This window comes from Notechis scutatus, chromosome Z (genome assembly GCF_049901735.1).
Source record: "Notechis scutatus isolate UNSWTSFEM ecotype Mainland chromosome Z, rNotScu1.2, whole genome shotgun sequence".
In the NCBI taxonomy this organism is placed as follows: Eukaryota; Metazoa; Chordata; class Lepidosauria; order Squamata; family Elapidae; genus Notechis; species Notechis scutatus.
In genome coordinates this window covers 115,049,325-115,072,758 of record NC_142025.1, presented here as the reverse complement: position 1 = coordinate 115,072,758, position 23,434 = coordinate 115,049,325, and the positions used below count along the sequence as shown (strand labels likewise).

Genomic DNA, 23,434 nt, shown 5'->3' with positions numbered 1-23,434 from the left:
CAAGGCTTTCCTGAAGGCCTCTGGAGCTCATACCAAAGCTCAGGATCTGTCTGGAGCTCTGTTATCGGCTGCAGAGGCCTTCAGGAAAGCCTTGCTGGCCACAGAAGTTCCTGAATGTCTCTGACAGTGAAAAGGAGGCCAGGGTTAACATAAGCAAATGAGGTTTTGTCAGTGGATGACATCCCTCAAAAATAAGACTTGGTGCCTTTTTGGTGACAAAAAAATAAAACAGGGTCTTATTTTGGGGGGAAAATGGTAGTTTTGATTATATGCTACCAACTTAATATTTATTTTGGGTTAATTTAATCCCTGATCAAGGCTGCGGAACAATGGAAAAGAGAGCCATTTGTTATGATCAGGATTCAATTTTTTATTAGATCCATTCATATACAAAGTCCATTTGTACCTAATAAAAATACAGTTACATTGGATGAAAGTTATAATCCTTAACTGCATCTCAAATACAAGTTACATCCTTTGTGTTGATTTAAGGATTCATTGTAACCTACAATCTGAAGAGGGGTGCCTAAATCTTTTGACATCAAATGACATAAAACTATTTATCTGAAATGGTATAGAGGGTTTCCTCTTTGAGCAGGGGTTTATATATACTGACTAGAAGATCTTCCAGGTCCCTTCCAATTCACTTATTCTGTTAATTTTGCTGAGAGTTATTTAACCTATATCCTAATGTAACCAACATTCCTTTTGTATCTTATGACTTCAATCTACACATGAAACTAACTTTTGCTCTACTTCGTATAATTTTAACACAGACAGTCTTACTGACTGACTGACACCAGTCCTGCTAGGGCTTGTGTTAATTCTTGGGTGAATCAGAAACTAGGAATATGAATGTTCCTATCTGCTGGCCATAAGCATGCCACAGAAGGATAACTAATGCCCAATTTGACAGACATTTATTATGCCATTGTTTATTTTTCAGGATAATGACTCTGCAATTTTGCTTTAGATGTTTCCTTAGCCTCAATGTTGAGAAGAAGACCACTTCCAGGCCTTTGAGAGCTGGAGTCCTCAAGAGAGTTTCCACAAACTAGCTCAGCTCTTTATACAGCTTAACTAATTTCAACTTTCTCTGAATTTGCTGACATGGAAGCTGAATTGCTTGGAGGACATGAGAATGGTTTAGAGCAGTTAGCACAAACAAAAAAAACCACAAACTTTATTTATATTTCTAGAGTCCCAGTGTGCTTTTTCCTACTGCTGAAAATGAGCAAATATGCAGGCACATACATATATACACACATACATAGATATATAGATATACCTTTAAATGCATTGGCATTTAATGCAACTCCAGTGGATTTATTATCCTTGTTATAATTATACTTTAAAATCTCTCTCTCTCTCTCTCTCTCTCTCTCTCTCTCTCTCTCTCTGTCTCTGTCTCTGTCTCTGTCTCTGTCTCTGTCTCTGTCTCTGTTTCTCTGTCTTCATCTCTCTATATATATCTGTGTGTGTGTCTATGTGTGTGCATGCATGTGCGCTAATCACACAGGCACTTCAATGTTCCCCAAATGCTTATCTTCCTCCTGCCCCTATTTTTGTCTCTTTGTCTGCCCTGCACCTTGTATTGTAGGATATCCAGAATTGCATAGACCTGGGTCTGTGTACTTAACCCCAGGAAGCCTCAGCTGCCACAGCTCACCCCAGAGAGTTCTAGCAAGAATCTGTTTGCCAGTCGTTCCCAGTTCCCCATGCGGATCTTTCTCCTTTTGTGCCAGCGATCAGGGCCAAAGCAAAAATGCCATGCTGCCTTTGCTGCCTCCTTTAAAAAAATATATAGATTAACATAGATCTTTATTTAGAATAGAATAGTATTCTTTATTGGCCAAATGTGATTGGACACATAAGAAATTTGTCTTTGGTGCATATACTCTCAGTATACATAAAGGAAAAAAATACATTCACCAAGATACAACACTTAGTGATAATCATAGGTTACTAATAAGCAATCAAATTATACTAGGAAACAAAAAATATAAATTGTAAAGATGCAAGCAACACGGTTATAGTCATAGGTAGGTTACAGGAAGGATGAGAAAAGAATAGTAATACAGTCTTCGTAAATAAGTTGACAGTGTTGTGGGAATTAGTTGTTTAGCACAGTGATGGCATTCGGGAAAGAACTGTTTTCGTGTCTAGTTGTTTTTGTGTGCAGTGCCCTGTAGCATCATTTTGAGGGTAGGAGTTGAAACAGTTTATGTCCAGGATGTGAGGGGTCTGTAAATATTTTCACAGCCCTCTTTTTGATTCGTGCAGTATACAGGTCCTCAACGGAAGGCAGGTTGGTAGCAATTGTTTTTTCTGCTGTTCTAATTATCCATTGAAGTCTGTGTCTGTCTTGTTGGGTTGCAGAGCCAAACCAGACCATTATAGAGGTGCATATGACAGACTCAATAATTCCTCTGTGGAATTGAACCAGCAGCTCTTTTGGGCAGTTTGAGCTTTCTGAGTTGGCGCAGAAAGAACATTCTTCAATGTGCTTTTTTGATGATGTTTTTGATGTTAGATGTCAATTTTAAGTCTTGAGATATGATAGAATATAAACTTGAAGGTGTTTTAATTACACAGTAGTTTTGGAGTATAACAACGTCAAACCATGCAGGTAATTTTCAGCAGTTCTAATCAGAGGTTGTTTCTGGTTAAAATAACCAAAGGCTATATCGAGGAAAATACATAAACTGGGTAAGGCTGGGATGGGCATGGCCAGCTTGACATCATTCATGTAGGGAACAATCTGTGGTAGCCTGAGTGCTCTGCTAGCAAAAATGGGCTTCCGAGTTTCTCCGGCAACCTTCTGCCAGCAAAAATGGAGCTCAGGAGGGTAGCCCTTGCCAGCTCCATTTTTGCTAGTAGGGGCATCATGGGCTGGTGCTTCACTATTTCCATGGCAACCCCACACACCAGATCTAAGCACCCCATAGGCTGGATCTGGCCCGTGGGCCTTGATTTTGACACCTCTGCTTTAAAATGTCTTATTCCATCTTCAATAGTTATTCATATAATGTCAGCCTGAGTTCATAGGGCTTTACGTAGTAATGAAAGGGATGGATATAATGATGATGATATAATAAAAAGACCAATTATATTTTAAGAATGAGATTTATTTAAAAAAAGGAGACATGCATGAAAAGCGATTCTTGAACTTAAATTGACATTCTGCTATATAGTACCTTCTATAAGGGCTCAAGGATCCCTTTTATAGTTCCTTACCTGGTAAAACAGAATACATTTGTTATCATATCAGCATGATTCAATCTCCATGAATGTAGCTAAATTTTGTTCTACTGCATTTAAAATTAGGCAGAATTTTATTAGTCACCACCATTGGTAGGCTGCTGCAGTTTCAGACTGGTTCTAGCAAACTGATAGTTCTGTTCATCAGCTGTCCCCCACCAATCCTGTCCTATATTTCCTTCTTTCTGGCTCAGCTGAGTCACGTGGCACAGCTGATTTCCACACTTCAGCTGTTCTACTTACTGGGGCTGCCCTAGAAGGAAAGCAGCTAAACTTCAAATTGCTATATAGGTCACTGGTCACCACCAATTGTAATACACACATGCTTACATGCATACCACACAAATAACACACAAATTTTTCTTAATTGCTTTTTCTTAACTGCTGCTTGTTCTTTAATTGAGGTCTCAACAGAATAATGTAGCATTTGGGGAAAAAGATACAAGACAGCAACCCACCACTGGATGCTAGGATGGAGAAGATCACCACAGCCACCGTATACTTCCCCTTTGTGCTCAGATAGGTAGGGACAAAAGTCAACCAAACACTACAAAACATCAGCATGCTGAAGGTGATGAACTTGGTTTCATTGGAAGCATCTGGCAACTTTCTGGCAAAAAAAGCCACCATAAAACTAATGATGGCTAGAAATCCTAAGTAGCCCTCAGCTCCAACTTGATTCATAAATACAATTTTTAGGACTCTATCACAGTTTATCTAGGTAATAAATATATATCAAATAAGTGTTTTGAAAATCTTAACATGGTTGGGAATAGATTCAAAGTATCATAAAATCACAGAACTATAGGAACATTTGTCTAATCTTCTGCAAGTTGCAGGAAACCCAACTAAACCATCCATGAGAACAGGTAGTTCAGCCTTTTTTTAATGGCCTCTAGAGATGGAAAACCCATCTTTATATCTAGGATGTTCCACTGTTGCACCAATTTTACTATCAAGAAGCTTTCTATGTATTTAAACAAAAAGTACTGCCATTTCTACTCCTTCTTTATGTGGTCATGAAAAAAAGTTCTTTACCATTTTTACTGTAGCTAAGGGATGTCAAACTCAAGGATCATGGGGCTGGGCCAGAAACAGTGAGGGACCATCTCATGGTGCATCTGCCAGCAAAAACAGAGCTAGGGAGGGCCATCTGGGCCCTTTTTTTGGCCATGATGGCCTCCTTCAGCCTTCTGCCAGCAAAACAAAGCTCAGGAAGGCCCTTCTGGGCTCTGTTTTCAGTTATGATGGCCTCCTGCAGCCTTCTCCCAGTGAAAACAGAGTTCGGGGATGCTGCATGAGCTGGCTATGTCCCCCTGGCCATGCCCCCCAGTCCTCCAGGTCAAGCACAACCCTGATGCAGCCCTCAACGAAATTGAGTTTGATACCCCTACTGTAGCTTCCTTTTATGTATTGTGCATAGTTATTGTCTCTCTCTTAAGTTTCCTCTTCTTCAAAGAGAAAATCCCAAGTTCTTTCATCCTGTCCTCATATGGCATGTCCTCGAATCTTTCTATCATTTTTTTTAAAAAACAATTTTATTGGTTTTTAAAGACAAACAAAACCAACAAAACATAAAAACATACAGCTTTCTTTTATAAATGTACAAGCAGTGTGTCGGTTGGTTTACCAATTTTTTGTGCATCCATTTCGTAGTCTCAATTACAGTTACATCGCATAATAACTCATATTATCAATCAAAGATTAAATACCCTAGTATCGCTATTAAAAAATCATTTGACTATAATTTTATTCATTCATACTTTACGAGATAAATATAATTTACTTAGGTTATTTTATAACAATTCATATAATCCTACCAGATCTATCCTAAAAAACATTTTATAAATATGATATCAAAAAATAAAATATATCTTTATATATTCATTATTTTCTGAGATTCTAGATATTCTATTATTGTGTAATATTATCTAACCATTGATAGAAAAGGTCCCAAATTTTATAAAATTGTTTACCCTCTTGTTCTCTAATTTCAAATGTCAATCTACTCATTTCAGCACATTCCAATATTTTCTTAATGATTTCTTCCTGCGATGGTATTTTCTCATTTTTCCAATTTTTAGCAAATACAATCCTAGCCACTGTTAATATATTTACAATCAGGTATTTCAATTCTTTACTATATGTATCAGGTAAAATTCCCAATAAAAAAATCTCTGGTTTCAGGTCTATATGTTTATTTATCATTTTTTTCCAACCATATGTGAATTTTAGTCCAATATTTTCTAGCATCCTCACAAGTTGACCACATATGGTAATATGAGCCAGGTATCTGATGACATTTCCAACATTTTTCAGATTTATTCTTGAACATTCTTGCTATTCTTGTCGGGGGAAGGTGCCACCTATAAAACATCTTATACAAATTTTCTTTATATGCTGTTGACACTGTCATTTTATAATTTTGAGACCACAATTTTTGCCATTTCTCTAGATCAATCCCATATCCAAAATTCTACCCCCAAGCAATCATTGTTTCTTTAACTTGTTCTTCTTCTAGTTTAATTTCTAATAGATATCCATACAATTTTTAAATCACCTTTTCATCAGTACCTGTCAAAATCTTATCTAAATCAGTCAATTTATCATAGAATCCTTCTGTTTTAAAATCTTCATCATACCTTGAATGTATTTGCACATATGAAAACCAATTCATCTTTATACCTTGTTCCTCTAAATTTTGCAACAATTTAAGTTCACCCTTTTCATCCAATATTCGCCATATCTAATTGTTTGTTCCTTCTTATATATTATAGGATAAGAAAAAGCTTCAATAGTTGAGAACCAAAGTGGAATTTTCAAATAACATTGTCTTTTAATCTTCTCCCAATTTAACCACAAAGACTCCCGTATATGATGTCCTCTAAAATAGCCCTGTGTTTTAGTTCCCTTATACCATAGAAAAGCATGCCAACCCAACAACAAATCATGTCCTTCTAGTGTCAACAATCTGGTCTTTCTTAATGTTATCCATTCCTTAAACCACATCAAATTTGCAGCTTGATAGTACAACTCCCAATTAGGCAGACCAAATCCTCCTCTAGTTCTAGCATCTTGTAAAAGTTTTTTTTAATATAAATTTTATAAAATTTACAATTAAAAACATATCAACATTACATACACAAAGAAAGAAAGAAAAAAACACTCGGCCTTACGAACCGGAAAGAGAAGAGAAGACATTTGAAAGAAAGGAAGAAGCAAAGAAAGAGAAAAGAAATGAAAAGAATACTTTTAAAAACAGACAATATCCTTTTGACATTCTGCAAGATCCAATTCTCTAATTTAATTTGAATACGCACATCTTATCGATATCTATGCTTAAATTACCCATTGTCTTTTAAGCAGTTTATCTCTGGATTAACCAATTATACCAAGAGTTCCAATTATCGTAAAATGTTGAAGGCTCTTTATTTTTAAGTGCTATAGTTAATTTGTCTATTTCTGCACAATCACATATTTTCTGGATAACCATTTGTTCTATAGGTGTATAAGGTGATTTCCAACACTGAGCGAACGCTAATCTGGCCGCAGTTAAAATATGAATTGTTACATATTTCATCTTTTTGGGTAAATGTTTGTCAGAGATCCTAGTAGGAAGAACTCTGGTTTGTATTCGATTTGTTCTTTGGTTATCTCCTCCAACCATTTTCTGATTTTTGCCAATATTTCTGGGTTTCCTTGCAGGACCACCACATGTGAAAAAAGGTTCCTTCTATGCTTTTACATTTCCAGCATTTTGGACTCGTGTTAGGGTTCATTTTCGCCAACCTCGAAGGGGGCAAGTGCCATCTATAAAACATTTTGTATGTATTTTCTTTATACGCTGCCGATTTTGTAATCTTGATATTTCTGTTCCAAATCTTTTCCCATTCTGATAATGTAATACTTCTTCTGACATTCCTGCTCCAGGCTATCATGTTCCCTTTGACTATCTCTTGTTCTAATTCTACTTCCAGTAAATATCTATAGAATTTAGATATGTTCTTTTTTGTTTGATCCTAATAAAATTTTATCTAAATACTGCAGTTTGTTATAAATTCCAAAGTCTTTAATGTCTTGTTTGTATGAATTTGAATATATAACCACTGATCAATTTTAAATCCCTGTTCCTGTAATTCTTGTTGAGTTTTTAATTTTCCTTGCGGATCTAATAAATCTTTGTATTTAATCATTTTTGTTATGTCCAAATTATTGGGATGTACCATTGCCTCCATTGTTAATAGCCAGATTGGAATTTTTAGATAGTGTTTTTTTTGCATATTTTTTTCCAATTAATTAATAATGAGTCCCTAATAAGGTGTCTGTGAAAATAAGACTGCTTGTGTTTTCCCACTTCCCAAAGAAGGCATGCCACCCTCTCTGGAGGTCATGCCCTTCTAATGCTAAAATTCTTTTATTAAGTAAGTTCACCCAGTCTTTTAACAGTTTGGAAGAGCTAGACCCCCTCTACTTTTCGCATCTTGTAAGGACTTTACATTGATCCTGGCTTTTTTCCCCTGCCAAATAAATTTAAGTGTAATCTTATTTAATTCTTCAAAAAAAATTTTTGGCAACTTAATTGGAATTGTCTGGAATAAATAAAGAAATTTTGGTAATATGTTCATTTTAATCGAGGCAATCCTGCCCAATAGGGAGAGCTGCAGCTTATTCCAGGATTCTAAATCTTTCTTTGTTTGTTGAAGTAATTTATCATAATTGTTCTCTTTGAGTGATTTACCTTGTGGTGTTAACCATATTCCTAAATATTTGACCCTTTTTGTTACCTGTATCCCCATCATTGCTTCTAATTCTTCCTTCTGGTTTTCTGTTAAGTTTTTGGTCATTAATTTCGTCTTTTTCGATTAATTTTTAATCCTGCCACTGCGCCAAATCGTTCTAATTCTTTTATTAGATTATATCCTTTTTCCATAGGTTCCTCCAAAAAGAAAACCATATCGTCAGCAAACGCTTTTGTAGTTTATATTCTTCTGATTTGACCCTCACTCCTTTAATTTCAGAATTTTGTCTAATCCATGTTAAAAAAGTGATTCTAGGGCAAATATGAAAAGAAGAGGTGAGAGAGGGCAGCCCTGTCTAACACCTTTTTCTATATTTATTGGACCTGTTTGTTCGCCATTAATTAGTATATTAGCCTGTTGTGTATTGTAAATTGTTGTTATAATGTTTTCAAATTTGGTGCCAAGACTCATATTGTAAATTTTTTGAATTAGAAAGTGCCAATTTAAGTTATCAAATGCTTTCTCAGCATCCAAAAACATGAGTGCGGATTGTTTCTCCAGATGGGCTTCATAGTATTCTAGGACATCGATAATGGTTCTTAAATTGTTTTTTATTTGTCAGGACAGAAGGAATCCATTTTGATCTTTGTGGATATGTGGATTTAAAGCTTGTTTAACTCTATTAGCTATGATAGAAGTAAATAATTTATAGTCGGCATTTAAAAGTGAAATCGGTCTGTAGTTGTTAATATATCTATGATCTGCATCCTCCTTCGGGATTAGCAAAATCAGCGCCCCCCTCCACGAGTCCGGCATCTTGGCTGCCAGAAGTACCTCGTTAAACACTTCCAGTATCAGTGGTCCTACTAGTTCCATTATTGCTTTGTATAGTTCTGCCGGAATTCCATCTGGTCCTGGAGATTTGTTATTACTTTGGTTCTCCATTGCTGACTTCAATTCAGACCATGTAATGTCTTTATTCAATAATTCTATCCATTCTTCTCCAATTACCTTGTCATTCGTCTCCTCTAAATAAGTTCTTATTTTATCTTCATTAACTTCCTCCTTTTTATATAATCTTTGAAAATAGTTGTAAATGATATCTTTTTCTTCTCTATCTCATGTTGTAAGACGCCTTTCTCATCCATTAGTTGATGTATCAATCTCTTTTCTTTCACTTTTTAAGTTTATGGAATAACCATCTTCCTGGTTTATTTGCATACTCAAAATAAGTTTGTTTGGACCTTTTCAAATTAACTTCTATTTTATCTTGTTCAAGTAAGTTCAATTTATGTTTAATTGTTATTAACTGATTTTGTATTCTCTGGTTTTTAGGGGTTTTTGTAGTTGTATTTCTAATTCTTTAATTTGTTGTTGGAATTTATTTTGTTGGGCATGTATTCTTTTATTTCTCATGGCGTTATAAGAGATTGTTGTTCCTCTTATAATTGCCTTCATTGTATCCCAAATATTTTGTTTTAGTAGTTGCTTCATTATTATTTTCTTTTAGAAAAAAATTTAATTCCTCTTTCAGCTTATTAATGTACTCTTCTTCGTTTATTAACTGAGTATTTAGTGTCCATCTTTTCTTTGTTTTTCTCCTATCTCTCCAAATTAATTGTATTGGGTTGTGGTGGCCCATTCATTTGGTAGGATTTTAATTTCTTTTATTTCATTAGCCAATTCCCCATCCATCCAGGCCATATCTATTCTGGTCCAAATTTTGTGTGGATTGGAATAATATGTAAACTGTTTCTCTTCTGGGTTTAGTTTTCTCCATAAATCTATTAAGTTTAGCTCTTTCATCATGTCCTTACAGGGCATAGAAAATTCTCTTTTCCTTTCTTGTTCTTATTCGCATTACTATGGTCTTTTTGATGATCAGCAATGGAGTTGAAGTCGCCTATCATGCAAATATTCCTTTTTTCGAAACCTATTATTTTTGATGAAGATCTTTAAAAATTTCCTTGTTCTGGCGCGTGATTGCTACCAATAAAAATGTAATATGATTAATCCAAATTTGTATAACCAGAGTTCTTCCTTCGGATCTGACCAGATTAATTCTGCTTTTACATCTTCTTTCACAAATATTGCAATTCCTTTCTTTTTATGTTTGTCTGCTGGTGCTGTAAAAAGTTTTCCAAGTTTCAGGCAAATTAAATATCTTTCATCATTTTTCCTAATGTGTGTTTCTTGTAGGCATATTATGTTGGCATTTTGTCTAATTAATTTAGTTAATATCCTTTTCCTTTTAGGTGTTGAATTTAAACCATTTATATTAATGGAGAGGAGTTTCTTTCCTATCTCCATTTATCTAAGTCTGTTTAGTTTTTTGTCTAGTGATGATTCGGTTTTCTTCTTGCTGTTGTTGTGAGATTGGTTCTTCTCTCCCTGGTTGTGGTTTATCATTCCTAAATTTTGAGGAAGTCCTTCTTTTTGGTTTCTATGGCGATTACGGTCATCCTGTGGTTTCCTTTTAGTTTCCTCCTTGGTGTATTGGTCATCCGTGCCTATTAGCTGATCATGAAAGTCTTGGGCCTGTTCTATAGAGTCTATTTTGACTTTTCTCTCTTTCCAAGTTATTAACATCCCTTCCGGGATTAACCATTTAAAAGGGATTCCTTTTTTATTTAAATAATTGGCCAAAAATTTATAATCCTGTCTTATGACCCTCACTTTCCTTGGGATTTGTTTTAGGATCATAATCTCTTTACCTTTATATGTTATTCTTTCTTCTCTGGACATTTTAAGGATTAAGTCTCTCACACATCTCCTAGTGAAGCGAATATGAATTTCTCTCGGGCAGTTATGGCATCTAGCATAACTTGTGCTGACCCTATAAACCTCGTCAAATTCTTTAATTAGATTGTCTTTTTCTTTCCCTAACAATTCAGCCAATAATTCTGCCATTAATTGTTCTAGTTCTTTATTTTTCGCTTCCGCCACATTTTGAAACCTTAAATATGCCGCTGCTTTATCCATTTCGAGGTGGACCAGGGAGTCTTCAGTTTCTCTAGTTGCATTTTTAAATTCCTCATCTATCCTTTCAAAATTTGTCTCCATCCGTTCTGTCCTACTCTCTATTTCTCTTATCTTAACTTCATTTTCCTCCATAGCCTGTTGCAAGGACCCTATCTTATCCTCCACCTTAAGTAAGTCTGCTTTCATTTCCACTTTTAGCTTTCCCATCTCATCTTTTAATTCGCTAATGTCCGCTCTGGTTTTGTTATGATTCTTAATCATTATTTCTTGAATCTTGGACATTGCTTCTTGCAAGGATAGTAGGGTAGCTTGTATGTTAACGTTGGAGACATTGGGCTGTTTTTCCCCTATTAGAGATTCTTCAATGGTTTTTTTGATTGTTGGTGAAGCAGAAGTCAAAGTAGTCGTTAGGGTCGAGTGGTCTTCCTTCCTGTTTTCAAAGCCGTAGTTGTCGTGGAGGTCATCTCTCTAATATTTGTTTTTGCTGTTGCACTATGTTAATTATATTGTCCCAGATCACCATTCAGTGTTTAACTCCTAAAATAAAGATTCTATTCTAATACTTCAATCAAATATATAGATAGGCAGTCTATACTCTATATTATATGAAGGTTATCTAATAATATTTAATAATCTTTATAATAAATTTATATACCGAATATCAATATTGATCACCAATAATACATCAAATCCAACCCAATTACTACTTTAAGAATTAAACTTAAATATTCTAAATAATCTAAATCAGCACTATTTTTCACTCTTTGTTGCTACTATTTAAAACAATCAAATCAATTGTCACTGAAATCTATAAGGACAATATACCTTTTTTTCCCCCCTTTGAGTAGGTAAATTTATCAGACTTATTAAGGGGTTAAGATAGGAAGGCTGAAAAAATGGGGAAAGAGAAGAGAGAAAAAGTTTACCTTAATTTCAGGAAGTCAATAAGCAAGGGGCTAGAGGTTCAAATTGTAAAAATAGTGCCCAAATGATAATATTAAAGTAATACCAAATAGAAATTCCAACAAATAAAGAAATGTGATAAGAAAAAATAAATAAATTTTATAGTCAATCTTCAAGCTAAAGGTTTAAGTTTTGAGTTTCTTCCCAGCACTCCGGGAAGCGAATGGTATAATGTGCTGACTAATCACAATAAGGAGTCAATCCTTCCCAGCCTTCCGTTGGTCTCTTCCTCCTTCCTCCTTTTCCTTCTTTCCCCTTCCCGGTTTTGAGTTCAATGTACAAATCTCCTTCACTTATTATTCCCTCCAAAATCCAATAGTCATCTCTTCTTGATTGCTTAACAATCTGTCCTCCCAACAGTATTAAATAAAGCCAATAATCCTATTGAGCTCAGTTCAGAGAGTTAATAAGTCACTTTCAGTGCCGCAGTTCTTCCTCCTCCGTCACCTCCTTCTTCTCAAATATTGTCAAAAAGTTAGTCCCAAATACCAAATCACTCACAAATTCAAGTCTCCAATCTCCTGGTTTCCGATGTTCTTCCTCTCTCCCCAGGGGTTTCCCTTTCAAAAGCTGTAATCCACACTTTCGCTATAATGATCATGCCTTTCTGCTCGTATTTGTCACACTTTCACTTTTCAAGCCGCTTTTCTGGTCGCTTTTCTCTCCTGCTTCCACAAAGTGCTGCTCACAACCAGGAAGAGAAATCTCTCACACCACTGTCATTCTTCAATCTTCAATCTTCAATATTGTATTATGATCTTTCAACACCTTTTACTGCTCCGATCTTGCAGGCTGTCACTATCTTGCTTAGTCACCTCAGTGGCAGACCGGACTTTGGAGCCGCCATAAACTGGCAGCTAGCTCTTCCGCGCTGGGCTCAGGAGTTCTTCTCTTCATTACCCCCACCCTGTAACTCGAGATTCTCCTATGCTGACACGAACCTCTCCGGGGTTCGTGTATCCCCTGGGGTTCGCTCCAGACGCTAGAGAAGGTAACCGAAAACCGCAGCAGTCTTCTCCACCTCTGCACGTCCCTGTCCTGCCACTGGAAGCCTCTCATGTTGTAAAAGTTTTAACTTTATTTTCGCTTTCTTGCCTTGCCATATATACTTCAACACAATTTTATTTAAATCTTCAAAATAGTCTTTTCCAAGCCTAATTGGTATTGTTTGAAACAAATATAAGATTCTGGATAGGATATTCATCTTGACTGTTGAGATTCTCCCTATTAATGACAATTGTAGATTTTCCCATTTCATCAAATCTAACGCTATCTGTTGTTTAAGTTTATTATAATTGTTCTCTTTTAATGTACTACATCTTGGTGTCAAGTATATCCCCAAATACTTAACCTTATTCGTGACTTGAATTTTCAATAGATCTGCCAGTTCTTCTCTTTGTCTTAGTAGCATATTCTTTGTCAAAATCTTTGTTTTATCTTTGTTTATTTTCAAACCAGCCACCTCGCCATAAGTCTCTATCTTGTCCAATAATTTGGGAGCTGTTTCTAAAGGGTCTTCCAAAATAAAGGCCAAATCATCCGCAAAGGCTTGCAATTTAAATTCTTCCTTTTTAATTTTCATTCCTTTTATGCCTCTATCATCGTTCGCTTGGCGGGAAGGTCTCAGCGCTCGGCGGGTAGACCGGTTCACTTGGCGGGCAGCGGGGGTCGTCAGCGGCCACTCTCCAATGCCTTCTCAGCTGGTCAATGTGCCGGCGCCAGGTACGACTGTCGTCCAGGAGCACCCTGTAGGACTTAGGCCCAGTTATTGCCACAACTTGCCCTGGCACCCATAAGGGATGGCCAGAGTAATTCCTGGCATAGACCAGGTCATGCAGGGCAAACTCCCTGGCCTGGCTGTCAGATGCCAAAGGGTAACTGGGGTGTAATGGGGTGCAGCCTATCCAGGGTGGTTCTAAGGCGTCTGCCCATTAGGAGCTCTGCAGGGATTTATTGGTGGTGGTACAGGGGTTGTGTGCTGGGTCAGTAGGTACCTGGAAAGTTTGGAGTGCCAGTCAATTGGGCCAAACTTCTCCAGGGCCTCCTTTACTGACCTGACTGCCCTTTCAGCCATCCCGTTACTAGCAGGGTGAAAAGGGGCTGTGAGGTTGATGCCCAGGTTGGCTGCAAAGACCTCAAATTCGCAAGAGGTGAACTGGGGACCATTGTCGGATACAATGGTGTCTGGGAGGCCATGGGTGACAAATACTCTGGTTAGGGCTTTTGTGATAGCAAGAGTTGTTGTGGAGGGCAGCAGGGCAAAATCTATCCACTTTGAAAATGAATCCACAATGACTAGGAAAGTTTGCCCGTGCACAGGGCCTGCCAGATCAATGTGCAGCCGGGACCAAGGGGCCCCAGCATCTTCCCACCTGGCAGGAGCAGATGATGGTGTAGCTGGCCTGGTAGCCTGGCATGGCTGGCACGTGCTTACCCAGTTGGAGATCTGGGCATCCATGCCTGGCCACCATATGTAGCTGCGGGCCAGGGCCTTCATCCTGATGATGCCTGGATGGCCTTCATGCAGGACCTTTAAGACTGGCCCTTGTAGTTTAGCAGGGATGACCACCCTTGTCCCCCACAGCAAACAACCCTGTAGGGATGACAGCTCTTGCTGGTGAGTCTTGAAAGGCAGGAATTCAGGGGTGTAATGAATTGCTGGCCACCCCCTCCCCACCCAGTCCAGAACTTGTGTGGTTACCTTGTCCCCTGAGGAGTGAGCAGCAATGTCAAAGGCGGTAATGGGCAGGTTGAGATCGTTGACCTCGAAGATAGCATGGATGGGTGCAGGGTCTTCAACCAGAACAGGCAGAGGGCAACGACTGAGGGCATCAGCGTGGCACAGGTTCTTCCCCGGGCAATGGATCAGCGTGTAAGAATAAACAGCTAGGAATAGGGTCCATCTGGTCATCCTTGGGGATAGAACCTGAGGGGTTTGTTTGTCCCCAGACAAAAGGCCTAACAGTGGCTTGTGATCTGTTATTAGTTCGAAATGGTGCCCATATAGAAATTTGTGAAATTTCTTAACAGCAGCAACTGCAGCCAAAGCCTCTTTGTCAATTTGGCTGTAGTTTCATTCTGCTGAAGAGAAGGTTCTTGAGAAAAAGGCAATTGGTGCCTCGGAGCCATTGGGCAGCCTGTGGCTCAGAAGAGCCCCTACGCCAAAGGGGGAAGTGTCTGCAGCCAGGACTAAAGGTAGCTGCTGATTAAATTGAATTAATACTGCATTGGATGTGAGCAAGGACTTGACGGATTGGAAGGCATGGGCTTCCCTTGGTCCCAATGCCAGGGGGATTGTTTGTCCAAAAGTCTGTGCAGAGGTTCTGCTATGGAGGCTTTATGTGGAAGGAATGCAATGTAGAAATTTAAGAGCCCTAAGAAGGCTTGAAGCTCAGTTTTGTTGGAAGGTGTGGGTGCCTCATGGATAGCCCTGACTTTTGGACTCAATTGGGTGTATACCAGAGGCGTCAATTCTATAACCTAAAAAGTCTACTTGCTTAGTGGCAATGGTGCATTTGTCCTTTTTGAGTTTAAGGCCATGCTGTCTGAAACGCTCAAGGACTGCTCTGACTCTATGAATTAGTTGTGGCTTGTCCATGGCTGAAACCAAAATGTCGTCAAAATAGGGGACTATGCCTGGGAGTCCTTGGAGAAGCCTCTCCATTAGAGACTAAAAAATTCCGGGGGCTACACTTACGCCAAACTGGAGGTGCTTGCACTTAAATGCGTCCCTATGGGTGACTATGGTTTGTAATTCTGCAGCTTGGTCATCTACTGGGAACTGTTGGTAGGCCTGTGACATATCCAATTTTGCGAAAATAGTCCCAGGCTCAAAGGAATGTAAAATATGTTGGATAACAGGGACAGGGTAAGCACTGATTTGTAGAAACTTATTCAGGGACGTCTTGTAGTCAGCGCAGATTCTGACGCTGCCGTCTTTCTTAAACGGGGTGACTATGGAGGTCTCCCATTTCACAAAATCTACTGGTTCTAATACCCCTTGCTTTAGTAATTTATCTAGCTCTATATCTAATTTTGGGCGGATAGCAAAGGGTACCCTACGAGGTTTCAGATGGATGGGAGTTGCCTGTGGGTCTACATTGAATGAAATAGGGGTACCAGAGTAACACCCCAAATCTTCGCTGAATACATCAGAATAGTCTCTGAATAGGGTATCTACTTCAGAGGTTGCAACAGTGTGAATACCGGTTATGCTGAGGCCAAGAGCAGGGAACCAGTCTAATCCTAGCAAACTAGGGAGGGCACCATCTACCACTACTAAAGGCAAGTGGCCTTTGAAGTTGTTGAATTGGATTAAAAACTTGCCTTTCCCGAGGACTGGGATGGTCCTGCCTTGGTAATCACGCAGAGTCAGGTGGCAATTCAGGAGCTTCTTCTTAGAGATCCTTGGAAGCATCTTCTTTAGAGTTTCCCAGGAGATGATGGAAAGTGCAGAGCCTGTGTCAACTTCCATCTTGCAGGGCTTACCTTCTGAAAAGACAAAAATACTTATTTTGTTAGAGCCTGTGGTAGTATGATCTGAGTGGTAGCAGGTATAGCAGTCCTCAACTTGCCTTTGGAAAATAGGAGCAGGCTGCGGTCTTTGTGGAAAAGTTTTCCCAGCTTGGCAGACCCTAACTAGGTGGCCCTTTTTCTGACAGTTCAGGCAAATGGCATTCCTGAACCTGCAGGATGCCCTGTGTTTCTGCTGCTGACAGAGCAGATAGCTCAGCAGCTTGTGATTCCTATATTCCTATATCAAAAACCGTGGCTCCGCAGAAGCTTAGGAAATAGGTTTTTTTCCTATGATCTGTGGCGTCCGTGAGGTCTATCGCGTCCAGGAAGCAGATGAAGCAATTTCTATAAGATTCCCACATCTCGGCTGTCAGCTTGAAGGGTGGGAACGCAGGATTCGAAGACATCGTGTGGTGGCAGCATCTATCTCCTCAGCTGGGGGAGGTTTAAACTTCACGCTTTCAGAAGTGTCAGCAGCTGCGCCTGTCAGGCGGCGTCTGTCTCCTCAGCTGGGGAGGTTTGAACTTCGTGCTCACAGAGAGTGTCCGTGGGTGTGACAATCAGCTCTCGGTGGCTTCGGCTCTTTTTGTACTGACTGAGCTCAGCTGTTTTAAATCCGGTCACCTCTTATTTGTATCCCATCCTTGTTGCCAATGTTGTGGAGCGGTGGTAGATATGAGGCAGACACAGAGCTTAACACCGAAAGGCTTTATTCGCTGATGCCGTTTGACAGCTCCTTTTATAGCCGGCTGTCAAACGGCATCAACCAATGGGAGCGATCGGCGCTCCCACCAGAAACACGGACCAGATTGGGAACTGTAGTCAGTTCAGTGAATACAACAGGATCTTTAAAGTTTATTTCCAACAGTCAACTTTTCTTCCTCTCAAGTTTTTAAGTCTCTGCTAATCCAGTGCCAAATTCATGTCAGAATCAGCAACTAATCCAAAGGCAGAATCTTCCTAATTCTTTCTTTGTTACGATGTTTAAATTTTTCAAAGTTCCTGCTTTATTGTATCAATTTCCATGCAATTTCAAGAAACAAGAGTTTTTTAAAAGAAAAACAACGAGTTTAACTGAGATGGCTTTTCTTTTTTCTTTCTTTTTCTCTTTTCTTTTTTCTTGTCTACTATTCAGAGCTTTTTAATCCACAATTTTCCAACAAAAAAATCAAATCCAGTTGATATTAAATTTCCTCTTTAACAGTCTATAGTTCAGCTTTATTAGTGCCAATATAAAATCAAAATATACTTATCCAAGTTGATTATATAGTTCCTTCTCCAGCTTCTACCTTTTGCGGTTTCAAAGCCCAGACGCTATCAAAAGCAATTCGAACCTTTTTTTTCTCTGTCTCTTCGCCACTAAGATCCTTTCTTAAAGATTCTTTGAAATGTTAATCCTGGGCATATCTTCCATTTGATTATATCATCCAATTCCTCCTGCTGTTCGCTTCTTTCTCTCTCTCCTGCACAATCTTATTCCAATCTGATCTTCCCCTTCAGGTTGGCCATTTTAGACCACCGCTTCAGGAGGGAACAATTGCCAATCCAGGGAGGGGATTTGTGACTTTCCTCTACCCAGCTGATGGTCTCCCCTTCCTCTGCTACCCCTATGAGGTAACTTCTGCCCTGAATCCAAAGGATTGGGGCTCTGAAGCATGAACCAAAGCCGTGTACAATCGTGGTCAGTGGTCCATCTTTGGGGAAGCTCAAAACAGGAAGTCCTGTCTCAGCTAATCTTGAATGGCACCTCTTCTGAGTATTCTTGAACAAGGACAAAAATACATAAAATGCAAGTAGCAATGCAAGCACTTAGACTTATATACATCTTTACAGTGCTTCACAGCCCTCTCTAAGCAGTTTACAGAGTCAGCATAATATTTTTCCCAACAATTTGGATCCTCATTTTACCTACCTTGGAAGGATGGAAGGCTGAGTCAACCTGGAGCCTGTTGAGATTCGATCTGCCAAATTGCAGGCAGCTGGCAGTCAACAGAAGTAGTCTGCAGTACTGCACTCTAACCACTGCACCACCATGGCTCAAGCACAGAAATAAACAAAGAATTGGCATGCATTCGCCAAGAACAAAAATTATGATTCCATTGCAACTTATCTGAAGGCTATTTCACTTACCAAAAATGTGTTCCTAATAATAAAGTTATTTTGTTTTTGAGAAATTACCTAGCCCCATCCCATTTGTATCAGAAGCACCTAAGAGGCTTCCAGGTTGAAAGAATTAGCTGGTGACATTATTGTTGCCCTGGAGATGTCTCCTTTCATGTTAATCTCTCTACTGAAGTGGTACCTATTTATCTACTAGTGATTACTCGCTTTCAAATTGCTAGGTTAGCAGGAGTTGGAGCGAATGATGGGACTTCATCCCACCACAAAGGAACACTCTGGTCTTGAACGTGAGCTTGCAAATCATGAACCCAGAATCCTAACCACAGGAGCCACCATGATCCTTATTACCTGCCAAGGCTGAAGTTCTTGACATACAAGTCTGTTTCTTTTCACTAACATTTGGTGGAGGGATCTAAATGAAGACATGGCATGTAAAGCATGTGCCAAAAGATAGACAGCATTAAAGATACTGTAGCTGTTACCAGTCATCTGCATTTCAAAAACAACATCTGGGAGCACCTCCAACTTCTCTACCCCATATTTTATTGTGCTCCACTGATACTTTGGAATTTGAAAGCGTACAGTGAAAGGCTTGCTCCCAAAAGTCCTTTAGGAAATTGTCCCCTTGTTCTGAGCAGCACTTTAGGTTCTGAAGGTAGGTCTGAAACCCAAGTGGTTCATTTGAAGGAACCTCAAACGATATGGTGCCTTGGAATAATTCTGAATCCCAGCTGGTTACAAGGCCCATGATGGTGAAATCAATCTGCGCAGTCACAATCCACAATTTTCCCATTGGTGCATTTTCCTGATGAAAAGAATGAGACTGAAAAAATTCAGCCACATAACTGTGAGAATTTCTCCATACACAATAAATATGTTGGCTCTGTTGTCCATGACATATTGATAAGTACTTGAGGATACTTCATTGATTTGGGTTAATGATGGCAAACGACCTTGGCTTGGGATTCTTTGTATGAAGGCTGAACAGATTCCATTCTGGAAAAACAAAGGTTCCAAGATCTTCAAGAAATGATCTCCACTCTCGTCTCTCAAAACAATGAGTCCAATCCAGGTCCATCCAAAATGCTTCAGTAATTTGACAATTCCTGCATACTGAAGGGCTTCATTTGAAACCATGTGATAAAAGGAAGGAAATCGTGCAGGGTTGTTATGTTCAGAGGCGAAAGAACCATATGTGAGCTAAAAAACAGCAACACATATATTTACTGTAAGAAACATCTTTCAGTCTTTGTGACTGCCTTTTTACAGAATGGAGTCTCAGATCTTGATTTGAATGTCTTTCCTTCATTCTAAGTAAACAATGCTAAACAAAGTAAACAAAGTAAATAATTTCTACAAAAAGAATAACAAGAAATTAATCTGTTCAAACCCATTACTCTGCCTTATTTTTGCTGTTCTTTAAATGTAAATAAACCACAATAATTAGGCTTCATTTTGAATAGTCAAGCATTTGTTGCCAGTCAAATCTTTCTTCCTTTTTTCCTAAGGTATAATGTTGTTCCAAAAATCAATTAAATGCTTATCTACCTCATCTTAATTCATAATCAAATCCCATCTTAATTTATAATCAAAGAAATTATGAATTATAGTGGCATGAGAGTCAGTTAAGGCATAGGATTGCAAACCAGGAGATTATGAGTTCTAGTTCTTCATTTGGCATGAAGCTAGATTGAATCAGACAAAATATAGACTAGACGGGACAAAAATACATTTGAAGAACTTACCTGTGGAATTTTATAAAGGGTTAAGATGTCAGACATGTGGAAGGATATATCAGAACCAAGTCCACCAATGATGGCGATGAGATTTTTGTGGATGTTACATGCATAATTGGGGACAAATCTATCAAATTTGAAGAGCAGGTCCAGGGTGGTCTGATAAGTCATTTTCTCATTGTAATAACTATCATAGATGTGGAAACCAAGTGTGACATTGGGCAAGATCTGGGAAGTTTGGTTGATCTCATTTACTGCAAATACCAAGCCCAAGACATGTATCCAATAAATCTCTGTCAAGGATCTTGGAGTACTCATCTCTGCTGATCTAAGTGCTATTGCCCACTGTAACTACATAGCCAAAAAGGCATTAAGAGTTGTTAACCTTATCTTACATAACTTTTTCTCTGGTAATATTACACTACTAACTAGAGCAAACAAAACATTTGGTAGACCAATACTAGAATACAGCTCATCAGTCTGGAACCCACATTACATATCTGATATTAACACAGTTGAGAAAGTCCAGAAATATTTCACAAGAAGAGTTCTCCACTCTTCTACTCATTGTAGAATAACTTATGCCACCAGACTTGAAATTCTAGACCTAGAAAACCTAGAACTACGCCGCCTCTGGTCTGATCTAAATATAGTATATAAAATCATACATTGCAATGTCCTACCTGCAAATGAATACTTCAGCTTCAATCATAACAATACAAGAGATCCAAACTCAAGGTTAATTGCACCAAACTTGATTGCAGGAAGTACAACTTCAGCAACAGAGTAGTCAATGTCTGGAATACTCTACCTGACTCTGTGCTTTCTTCCCCAAACCCCAAAAACTTTAACCTTAGACTTTCTACTATTGATCTCACCCCTTTCCTAAGAGGTCTGTAGGGGGTGTGCATAAGCGTACCAACGTGCCTACCATCCCTGTCCTATTGTTTCTTTTTATTTTTCTTATATGTATCCATGTATTCATAACTATGCTTTTACTTATACCTATTATCTTGTAAGCAATTGACAAACCAAATAAAATAAAAAATAAAATAAATAATCACCCTGACTTCTCTTCCTCTCTTCACAGAGCTTCATCCAATGCAATTCCTTCAGCCAGTTCTTTGCATTTGATAAAGTTCGTTGCACCTCTTGAAAGTTGATATCTTTTAGGAGAATTTGTTACTTGTACAAGGTGCTACCAGTTACCTTCTGAGTGCCCACATGGTTCTCCTTATACAATGTGTCAAAGAGAGAGGAAAGAAGTTTAAAGAACAGATGAAAGTATGTAGGGAGATAGTAGAAACAAGAATGGTTTGTAGAGATAAAAAAAGGTATGCCAGAAGTACGGTGAATGTAATAAACTACTGTTTTATTATAAGCAGAAACTAGTTTTAAATGGACGAGAAGCAAAATGTTTTCAAGAGAAAAAAAACCAAGAAAATCTAGTTGTGGTTTGGAAACGCAGCTTTGGACAACCAATCTTTAGAAGAGTTTTATTGCTCCCACTGCCTTAAGAAAGTTCAAAACATTCTTAAAGATCCACCTCATCCTGGGCACCCTTTTTTAAAACTATTACCATCTGGCAGATGGCTCAAGACAATAAAGACAAGGACAAATAGGCTGAAAAACAGCTTCTATCCCAGAGCAGTAACTATATTGAATTATATTGTATAGTGCAATATTAATGCACTATCAGGGGTTTTCAATTCAATTACATAGAATGTGAAGGATGTGCTTTTGCTTTATTTTTTCTAGTTTTCTTATGTATAATGAACACTGAAGATGGCATTTAATTTCATTGTGCAAGGTGGAATGACAATAAAGTACTATACACAATCTGGATGATTGAAGATCTCCATAGACATAAGTTTTCTTCCCCCCCCCTTCAGATATTTAATTTATTTGACTAGATATCTCTAATTCTTGGGGAGGAAGCTATGTATATTATGATAGATTATACCTAAAGGGTTACCTAACAACTTTCTCTCCAAATGATGAATGTTTACACTTGTATCTCTGGTATCTAATATATTGTGAGAACATAGAACATAGAATAACACAATTGGAAGGGACCTTGGAGGTCTTCTAGTCCAAACCCCTGCTAGAGCAAGAGGCCCTATGCTATTTCAGAAAAGTGACTGTCCAACCTCTTCTTAAAAGCCTCCAGTGATGGGGTACCCACAACTTCTGAAGGCAAGCAATGCCATTGGTTAATTGTTCTCACTATCAGGAAATTTCTCCTTAGTTCTGGGAAGAAGAATGGAATTATTGGATCAATTCAGTGACTGGGACTGAACCAAATAAGAATTATTTTGAAAGTAGTTGCTCCAAATATAATGTCTTAGATGTATAAATGGAGAGAACACGAGAAAAGGGGTTAGCTTATTTATTTACTCATTTCCCCTTTAATTTGTCCTTAGAAATTGTAAGAATAAGTTTGTAAACTGCCTCCTTCATTCATCTATTCCATGTGCATATCAGCAAACCTTGCAATTTACAGAGTTATCCAACCAATATCTTCTTTCATAGAAAAGAGAATGGAGTTACTCTAAAGTCAGATCCACAAGTTTCTTACATTGGAAATTGGAAGCTCAAGTCCTGTGAAGGTTGCTTGTGGAAGGAAAGTTCATGAAAGAAGTACCGCATATGAGGAAGTCACCTGGTTGATACGATTCATGAGGGATGGAAAGGGAATCAGGTGGAAAGCAGGCCCTTGCATTGATATTGTTTTCTATGTGAGATAAAAGAAGAAATACAACTCCTAATATCATCTTCTAGGTCAGATTAGGTCCTCAATTGTCCATCAAGAACTCATCTCTAGAGCTACCTTTAATTCAAGAAAGCTCAACAATGTGAAAAGTCATATAGCATGTCAAGGAAAAGTTAAAAAAACACAACCACATAGCCACATCTATTGCTTCTCCCCAGGTAGCCCAGATTTGAATAGCAGGGGGTAAAGGGGTTTTATAACCATGTTTGAAATTACACATCAGCTGTTTTTCTTTTAACTTTGGTAAGCTGTTGGATTATTATTATTTTTTTGAGAAGTAGTAATTATTATAATTTAGGCAATTGCAGGAAAGACAATGAAAGCTGCAATGTTCCTATTCTTTA

At 38.3% G+C, this 23,434-nt stretch overlaps 1 protein-coding gene and 1 pseudogene across 1 annotated transcript in view; both read right to left on the bottom strand.

Moving 5' to 3' along the window:
• LOC113427895 (vomeronasal type-2 receptor 26-like) overlaps window positions 1–14,856 on the bottom strand; it is a 60,163-nt gene extending 45,307 nt beyond the window's left edge. The window contains exon 1 of the mRNA XM_087947377.1: window positions 14,080–14,856. Within this exon, the coding sequence (XP_087803503.1) occupies window positions 14,080–14,856 (777 nt within the window). The remainder of the gene's footprint in view (window positions 1–14,079) is intronic.
• Window positions 14,857–18,881: 4,025 nt separating this feature from the next.
• On the bottom strand, window positions 18,882–19,718 carry LOC148129150 (vomeronasal type-2 receptor 116-like; annotated as a pseudogene).
• Window positions 19,719–23,434: the final 3,716 nt, after the last annotated feature.